This window comes from Anabas testudineus, chromosome 22, assembly GCF_900324465.2.
Source record: "Anabas testudineus chromosome 22, fAnaTes1.2, whole genome shotgun sequence".
Classification (NCBI taxonomy): Eukaryota; Metazoa; Chordata; class Actinopteri; order Anabantiformes; family Anabantidae; genus Anabas; species Anabas testudineus.
This window is the reverse complement of record NC_046630.1, coordinates 10,504,474-10,513,384: the sequence shown is the minus strand read 5'-3', so window position 1 is coordinate 10,513,384 and position 8,911 is coordinate 10,504,474. Positions and strand designations below refer to the sequence as shown.

General features: G+C 43.2%; 2 protein-coding genes across 2 annotated transcripts; one reads left to right on the top strand and one right to left on the bottom strand.

Annotated features, from left to right (window-relative positions):
- Nucleotides 1-633: 633 nt before the first annotated feature.
- Nucleotides 634-2,519, bottom strand: rsad2 (radical S-adenosyl methionine domain containing 2). The gene is made up of 6 exons (XM_026340245.1): nt 2,059-2,519; nt 1,805-1,966; nt 1,466-1,695; nt 1,225-1,374; nt 1,078-1,110; nt 634-958 (listed from the first exon to the last, which is right to left on the bottom strand). Exons 1-6 carry the CDS (start codon nt 2,378-2,380, stop codon nt 794-796), a joined length of 1,062 nt encoding a protein of 353 aa, XP_026196030.1. The 5' UTR covers nt 2,381-2,519; the 3' UTR covers nt 634-793.
- A 215-nt stretch (nt 2,520-2,734) lies between these two features.
- cmpk2 (cytidine monophosphate (UMP-CMP) kinase 2, mitochondrial) lies at nt 2,735-6,033 on the top strand. The gene is made up of 5 exons (XM_026340244.1): nt 2,735-3,420; nt 3,656-3,770; nt 4,091-4,292; nt 4,507-4,740; nt 5,518-6,033. The coding sequence occupies exons 1-5, from the start codon at nt 2,836-2,838 to the stop codon at nt 5,636-5,638; spliced, it is 1,257 nt and encodes a 418-aa protein (XP_026196029.1). The 5' UTR covers nt 2,735-2,835; the 3' UTR covers nt 5,639-6,033.
- The last annotated feature ends 2,878 nt before the right edge of the window (nt 6,034-8,911 follow it).

The following is an 8,911-nucleotide window of genomic DNA, read 5'->3' as shown; positions in this document are numbered from 1 at the left end:
CGCTTAGAGGACAGTTCGGCTCCTGACGCCTTTGCGCGAACGCCCGCGCCCCCTGCTGGCAAAGCAGTGTGATCGCATAGGGTCCCTTTGGCTGAGTTCCCTCTAGTGGTGTAAACAAAGTCATGCATTTAGTTTGCAGAGTTGTTTTTCCTTCTCGTAAAAATTAGGGACAAATATCCAACTCAAATAAAAAAAAAAGGGTGAATGAGTGATCAGATGTCGTTTAACATGTTGCATATTGTAGCACCTGAGGAAATAGAAACTTAAACTAGTTTCCAACTAACTTGGAATTCAGTTCAGTTTCACCATTTGCTTCAATGACTTTTCTCAGTTGCAGGGCTGTGAAGTGAAACCTATCTTAAATGGGGCGTGTAACCACACATGAAAATGTTCTGCACCGGTTTTTTGTTTTGTTTGGTTAGTTGACAACACTGTAATACAGATATTTCATACAGAAGTATAAATATAACTTTATAGTTATGGACTTCTCCTGTCATTGACTCCTGACTGTGTAGTTGTGATTATTAATCAAGGGTTTAAAATGCAAATAAATAAAATACACTTACAAGTTTTTAAAATGTTAAATATTTTTATTGAAAATATATTTATTTTATTTTCAGTGCAAGAAAACAACACTGCTTATTTTTAATACATCAGTAAAGTGCAAAAAAACAAACAAAACATATATATAAACTTTGAGACATGTAAAGCAAAACACATAAATACAGACCAACATATTCAAACTGCACGATCACTTCACAAATGTCAATCCAAATCCTCCAGCTGCAGCGTTTCACCACTCCAGCTTCATGTCAGCCTTGCTCCACACATATTTTCCTCCTCTCTTCAGGAACATTTTCTCATCAAAGCCGCTGAAGCAAATGGCCTCCTTCACGCCGACGTCAAGGATGGACTTGGACGGGTCCTTCCTTCCCTGACGACAGTCCAGGAAACGCATCTGAAACAAGTGGCACACACAAATGAGGTACAGGAGGTGGCCCGAGTGCTCAGTTCAGCTCCGGCTAATGAAGATGTGGAAAGTCTGTTTAGAATTATATTATATTATATTATACTTACATATTCATCCAGGATTAGGTAGGAATTCCTCATCTGTGAAGACAAACGAGCACACATTCACATTTCTCTTCTTAATACTATTCCACTAGTACAGTATGAGACTGTGAGAGAGTGGGATTAAGTAGCTCTGTGCATTTAACCTCATACCTTCTCATTGGACTCAGGAACCAGGCAGGAGACGCTGCTGTGTCTATTCAGGAAGTCCTGAAACTGCTCGTCACTGATGACGAACCTCTCTGCCTCTCTCAGGGCTGTCTCTCCTGCGTTCTCCCCATCAATCAACAGGCACTGGAACACCTGAACACAGGAAGTGCAGATGGAAAGGATGAAGATGAGGACATGCATACAGCAGACACAGACGTGACCTTTTCTCCCTGTCTGTGCTCACCTTCCAGCGGACGGGGTTCAGCTCCACGATGTGCTCCGTCATGTCTTCGTCACTGTTGAACGTGTTGATGACCGAGTTGATTTTGAAGGCCACCTTGTACTGCTTGCACCAGTTGCGAATCTTGTAGAGGTTGTCAATGTGGCTCTTCCTGCCCTGAGCTCTGCCAATCAGCTGGTTAGTTGCTTCATCAAAACTGTCACAAGAGATGGCCAAGATGTCCAGATAGTCACCTAAAAAAAAAAAAGAAAAGAAAAGAGAATATCATTAATCTGCAAATGCAGATAAATACAATAATAAAATGAAGCTTTAATGAGTATAATAATAAGTTTGTGATCTTACCATACTTCTGGAACCATTTCTCTTTAATCATGCTCCCATTGCTTACTATGCTGACACTTGGCAGCTGCAGGTCCACTTTACAGTACTGAACCAGCTTCCCCAGAAAGTCTCCTTTATCGTGCAAGAAAGGCTCTCCTCCAGAGAAGTTGATCTTTTCCATGCCTGATAAGCAGAAACACGAAATGAGCAGCGTGTAAAAGGGTTGACACCACAAACAGGCACAGAATATGCTGTATATAAGCTGATGACTGTACCTGATTCCTTCAGAAGTTTGAGCCCCCTCTCGGCTTCCTCCAGCGGCAGAACGAAGGATGTTTTTGCAGTGTGGAAACAAAATCCACATTTATAATTACACTTGCGCGTGAAGTGATAGTTGACACTTGTTGGAGTCGCTGCATCTCGGACTGTCCCTTGGCTCACTTTTCTCTCCAGGGATGAAACAGCAGACTTTGCCGCCTTGCTGCTTCCGGCTGTCCAGTTGCAAACTTTGGATAAGGCGCAAAAAATGAAGTGCAAGGTGCTGACGCAGAGCTGCAGCAGCAGCTTGGGAGACGCGACCACACTGGCGAAGAGCATCTTCTATCACACTTTGGCGCTGTGTGCGCACCGCGGACGTTGACGCGTCTTAAATAGGGAGCTGCAGGGCCTCTCCTTCAGGGGGACAGTCGTAAGGTTTCTGTTTACAAACATCGAAAACGAAAATCAGCTGGGTGCTTGACGTGCAGGTGACCTGATGCCTCACACACATCACAGACATCTGTAGCTGTAATAGTTTCCTTCCTCTCATCTCATTACAACACATGTAATGATATAACTTGTAATACAGGTTGGACTCCCCGGTGGCACAACTGTAAACTATGTGTCCTCTTGCGTAAGGAGGAAAACATGTCACTGATGCACTGATAAGGGTGTTTCTTTTTTCTTATTAGAGGTAAAGTTTCGTTTCCCCTCTTTGGCGCTGTTACTTTCGTTTTCCCCTCACAGGACATCAAGTCCAGACTGGGAACTGATCGGCACGTTTGGATCAAACCATGGCACGGCGCACAGCCTCTCTTCTGACGCACTGGTCTGCTCGGGTTTTCTCAGTGGAGTTTAATGGAGCCCCCGATTATTTTGCAATTCAAGACAAGCACCGGGGAGAACCAGCGCCCCAGGTGTTCAGAAAAGTACAGAGCTCTGACAGATGCTACTCTCTCCTCGTCTGCAGCAGCGACAGAATCAGAAGAGCCAAGTTTTACGCGGAGTTAAAAGACAAACTGCTGAGATCCCTGCCTGCAGAGTGCGAGCTGTCTCCCATGTCCTCATTTCTTCCACACGTCAAGGATTCTCTCATTAAGGGGTATTTCCTAAAGGCCAATCCAGGTGATTCTTTACCGACAGAGAGGCTTCTGCGGGATCTAATTCAGAGCGAATCATTGCTGGTGTGTTCATACCTGAAATGTGAAAACAGCCGACAGTGGACTCAGCGTCTGTGGACACACACGGGGAGCAGCGTGATGTCCAAGGAATACTGCGTGGTGCCCACAGACGCGCCAGATTATCACCCATCTACCCTCAACATCATCAACTCGGATGTGTTCTACAGCTTTGAGGAGGCCCATCAAGTTCTAAGAAAGGTTCTTACAGTCTCATTGTGACACTCACAGTCCTATTTCTTAACATGGAAGATGTGCGCCCTCGTGTGATAGAATATGGTACAGCAGTGTATACCATAGTGGCCCAAAGCATTTGATGTCTTCCATTTATCTTGGTGCCAGCTGGCTCACAGTAGTGTGTGTTCATGCGCACCGCAGTCTGTGACTCCCTCCTGCCTAATCTCACAGCAGCAACCCGATATTGTCTGTTCTGCAGTGCGGTGACATCATACCAGAGGCGACATCTGTACTGGAGCTGCTGCCCAGCAGAGCGGAGGCCAGATCTAAACCAGACTTCCCTGTCATTGTCATAGAAGGCCTGGATGCCACAGGTTTAATGCCATTACCTCGTAAACAAACGTGATCAGTTCTGATGTATAAATGTCTTGCTGAAGTGATGTCTGCTAGTTCTCTGCTGAAGTCGTTATCTGCAAGTGAGCTTGGCCTAATGGAATATCATGTATCATGACCTCAGCAAAGTTACATCACTGTGAAAAGGGTTTATTTATTAGCTTGTGCATTTATTACTCTTTGCAAAGGGTCAGTGTTTCTACAGTCACTTTAGTCCCGTCTGTGATTTATAAAAGAACAAATTGCACCTCAAAGCTCTGGAAATGTGAAGCCACTCTCCCACTGCTTCTTCCCCTCACAGGTAAGACCACTCTGACCCAGTCTCTGCGGGATACTCTGGGAGCCGTTCTACTGCCATCCCCTCCCCAGTGCCTGTCCCCCTGGAGGGCCCGCTTTGATCAGGAGCCACCCCTCATCCGCAGGGCCTTCTACGCTCTGGGGAACTACATCACAGCAGAACAAATAGTCCAGGAGGGCATGAAGACACCTGTCATCGTTGACAGGTAAAGACAGCCGAGTGGTTGCAGGTGGAGTGAAGTTTGCCTGTTTATTGACCTTTTTTCTTTTATAAGAAGTTGTAGAGGATGTAAGGGACAACAGAATACCTTCCAAAGGGATCTAGTCCTAAATCTTCTTGTCCTCCTATGAGTCTAGTCATCTAATCATGCATCCATCCATCATTCACCTTCCAATCTACCATTTATTATCTCTCCCCAGGTACTGGCACAGCACAGCATCTTATGCCATCGCCACAGCAGTGAGCGGCCCACCGTGCAACCTGCCAGCTGAGGGTTCAGAGGTATATCGTTGGCCAAGAGACCTGCTCCAGCCCAGCCTGGTGGTCTTACTCACTCTGGACCCTGAGGAGAGGAAGCGGAGGCTGAGGGACAGAGGTCAAGGAAAGACTGAAGAGGAGCAGGAACTAGACCACAACCAACTTTTCAGACTCAAGTAATTAACCGTGCATAATATTTCATTTAAACACACACACATCTTACAAGAGTTTTAATTAGCTCAGTTCTTCAGTTAAGCAACTAATTATTCAACCTAAAAATAGTTAGAAGGAAAGTGCCTTTAACAGCTGATCAGAAATATAAGTTCAAGTCTCGTCAGTGTCTGTGCTGACAGACATAATAAAAATAAAGTTTTAACTGGAACTTACTAAACCATGTAGCTCAAATTTCTTAACATGAACCATTTCATTTTGTACAATTCTATCCAAAAGCATTAATATACCTATCTAGAAGGCAGGCATTGTGATAGAGGTATAAATATAACAACATACTCTAGGCATATTTGGAATTGCAGCTAATATTAGTCTGATCCATAAAGCACTTAGCAATCAATTACTGTACCATAGGGAAAGGGGCAGATGAGAAAGGGCGATTAGTTGCTGGGCTGTTGTGCTCCATTAAGTTGGTCAAAACTCAAAGGCACATCTGGCCCAGGTTGTTGCCACACAGTCTGGTCAATGGTTACTTTCATTCATCTTTTCATTCATCTTATGCTACAATATGGAACAATATTCCCCTCCTGTTGTTTGTCATATTTCTCAGGTGTTTGCTTTTTACCATTATCCTCACTTTTAGTGAAGTGTGAGCAGTTACGATACTTGAAGTTGTCCTGAAAATAGATTATGCAACTTAAGTAAGTGTCTTTTGCTGTGTTAATATTTAAGTTGTTTCTATTTGCTGACCAGTGTGTATGTGCATGTGTGTGTTTCTGTAGAGTGGAGGAGGCTTACCGGAGGATCAGTGGCCCAGCGTGCGTCACTGTGGATGCTGGTCCCTCTGCAGACCAAGTGCTCCAACAAGTACTGATTTTAATTAGGGACAAATGCCAGCTGTAAACAGTTTCCATCTCTGCTAGCAGCCAAACATCAGGTGGGCGCAGTACCGCAGTTTACCACTGGGTGTCAGTAAGGTGTTGTGGATGTGACAGTAGCAGGAACAGAGGCTACATTGCAGAGCTGAGTACAGAGTTTATGCAGCATGAGTAAAGGTTGAATAGCTAGGCGCCAGAAACACATGCTACAGTCAGAAATAAATATTCATGTAGGCACACATACATTTGGGCACGGATTAATACTATTAAGGGAAGTTTTCAGTAAACTGCCGTTGTGAACAGTCAGAAATCAGTGCAGCTGACTGTACACAACCACTTGTATTTGGACTGACAACGAGAAAACAGATTAACAACCTGTCAGCTGTATCTCATTCATGTGCATGACAAAAAAAAAAAAAATCCAAATCTCAAAATGTATGTTATATGAACCAGTCAAAGAGTAAACTTTAAAACAAGTGCAGGATCCAATTTATTAGTTAAAAGAAAAGTTCTAACTTGTGAAAAGATGTTTTAAATTAAAGTACAATTACACTAAACATCTGTTTGTGATCTCTTGCTGAGTGATTGTGTCGCTTGCCAAAGAAGTCTGGTCGCCCTGTGTTTGTGTTTTAGCTTGCTTAGATACGTGCACATAAACGTGTGATGAACATGTTGTTTTATCTCTTACAAAACAGTGTTCAACAGTGTGATATTGACATAACTGAGCTGAAGGCACACTGATAACATAAACCCTAACTGGAATTAAAATAGTCTATGCCACACACCCTCCCTCACCACAGTGATAATGTTAAATTTTTGCTGTGTGTCCCTGACGTTGGTGAGTTTTATTGCACTATACACAATATAATTTAGTCCACCTCATTTATAACAGTAAGACCAGGTTAAATAACAGAAACACAGTTCTTTAAAATGCAGCACAACCCCACAAACTACAGTAGAGCCTCCAAAACAATCCTAAATTTGTATTTGCACATCTCTAAAACCGTTTTACATTATTACATCAAATAAATAAATAATCACCTTCATGATGGGATAATTCATCACAGGACTAGACCTTTGGATTAGACTGCATAGGTTAAGCTTGGTGTATCTAATAAACTACCAACTGACTGTTTGTACTTAATATTCCTATGGGCACAGGCAGTGCGAATACAGTATAAATGTACACATACACACCTACTTGTGTAAATAGAAGCAAGCACATTTACTAAAAGCATATACTGTAACTCATTTATACAGGGAAGAAGTGTCTATTTGGCCTATATGATGGCAAGATTAATTGGGGGTTTTAGTAATTATGAGCTTGGCAAAGCTACACGCCGGAGAAGACAGAGTGACCCATCTCTTTTACTGTGATGCATCAGCAGAGCGCCAACCACTGCAGACCCTATTCATATGGCAATTAATGGAGCGCTGTATATCAATGTCATTCCAATACTCCCCCACATAAGTGCATGGATTACTCCTACTACCAATTACAGCAATCCAATGCTTTACTGAGTGAAGATGTGCTATGGATGCAAATTATTCCATCACATGTAATCACATAAACTAAAAGTAAGATGCCATTATATTTATGGAGTATGGATTCCTACATGGAGTAAGTATCTGAGGACAGTTAACTGAAATCATATGTCCTCAGCTGTCTGATGATGCTATGGATAACATGGCACAAAATGAGTGAACTCAGACCCGTGTGGAGGTTTGATGGCCATTAACACAGTGGCCTTTGTCTCAAGAGAGTCAAAAATGTATGAAGTAGGAGAGCAAAGTTATTAGGCATACGTCACCATGCATGATACATCCCACCTGAATGTGAAGTTGTGTGCGTCTGTGGTGTCAGACAAATTTCTGTGTCGGATGTTGTGCTTTGTTATTCTTGGCAACAAAAAGTGAGAGGTGATTTCATGCCTTTAGTGCCCCTCAACTCAACTGTAATATTACATTAATGGCCTATAATCACAGCACATTAGACATGCACTTCAATAATTCTCTTTATGTTTGGTAATAGTGTTTGTTCTCCTTTTGAGACATTAGGGATTTTTCAGTTGTTTTTGTCAGATGGCCAGAACGAACACACTCAAGAGGTCTTAACAATAACAGCAACACCCACGTCTGCACACTGAATGCCTGTGTTTCAAAGCTGGACTGCGCTTTGAGGAAATCGTTAATAACTAATGCAGTCTGCTTCTCTAGTCTGTGACCTCACTACTGAAGTTAGAAGGATAAAAGCCCAAGTCACGTTTAAGTTAAAAAAAAAAAAAAAAATTAAAATCAATTTGAGATCTGCAGGAGGAGCTTAGCCGTGCACACACATGTTCATACGCACAAATATACTGTAAGCCTACACTACACAGGCACAAGCACACGCATGCACACCTCACCCTGTATGGGGCCACTTTGCACTACACTCCTCAACTTCAATATTTCATCTGCACAACAGAGAAGGAGCAGCAGAGAGGAGGAAAGCCCTCCATGAAATAATTAAAGATCCAGCAGGGATGCAGCAGCACAGCAGCCGCCATCCCATCCTAAGTAATAGATCAAATGAAAGCTGTCCCTCAGATCATTAATAATGAGTGTGGTATGGAGACTGAGGGCGTAGGGGTGGGAGGGGATTGGGAGGGTACAGGGCTGGTACAGGTTGGGGGAGGGAGAGAGAGCCTCTAGGAAGTACAAGGTGTTTCCATGTGTGTGTGTGTGTGTGTGTGTGTGTGTGCAAGTCTGAGTCTCCTGGCAAAGGCCCCAGTGGGCCTCACTTGGCAGCCACATGAAGCGGTATGGCAAGAGGAGTCATGCATATGATGGCTTCTTTGGCACTGTCTCTATACATCCCTTGTCAAATAAACATTTTAAACAGTGAATGGGCAGGTTAGCAGGGGCTAATAATGTGCCTTTAAATCAGTGGGGCCTCTGAGCAGTGACTGGATATTAGGGTGGATTTTGGATGAGCTGAGTAGACAGGCCGGCATGGGCTGTCTGTGGGGGAGAGGGATAAGGGGGTGGGTGAAAGGAGATGCTGCGCGTGTTGTCATCTGTAGGCTTAAGTCCCTCAAGATTCCTCCAGCTGGCAGGTACTGTACAGCCGCATATTTTTTCTCCCAACCAACAATATGCAACATTTTAAAACAGCGCTACTGCAAGGAGGAAATTCCAAAATGTGTTGATATTCCAAATCTGGGATTAAAGTACTCTGCTCAGCTAACGACTCAAATAAGATTAAAGGAAAATAATCAGATTATATTAGTGTGTTTTAAGAATCCAGGAGACAAAATTA

Coding starts and splice junctions, on each gene's coding strand:
- rsad2 (XM_026340245.1), bottom strand. CDS start 2,380: ATGCTCTTCGCCAGTGTGGTCGCGTCTCCCAAGCTGCTGCTGCAGCTC. Junction 1,967..2,058: donor CAAACTTCTGAAGGAATCAG/GTACAGTCATCA, acceptor TCTGCTTATCAG/GCATGGAAAAGATCAACTTC. Junction 1,696..1,804: donor GAAATGGTTCCAGAAGTATG/GTAAGATCACAA, acceptor TTTTTTTTTTAG/GTGACTATCTGGACATCTTG.
- cmpk2 (XM_026340244.1), top strand. CDS start 2,836: ATGGCACGGCGCACAGCCTCTCTTCTGACGCACTGGTCTGCTCGGGTT. Junction 3,421..3,655: donor CCCATCAAGTTCTAAGAAAG/GTTCTTACAGTC, acceptor TCTGTTCTGCAG/TGCGGTGACATCATACCAGA. Junction 3,771..4,090: donor AGAAGGCCTGGATGCCACAG/GTTTAATGCCAT, acceptor TTCCCCTCACAG/GTAAGACCACTCTGACCCAG.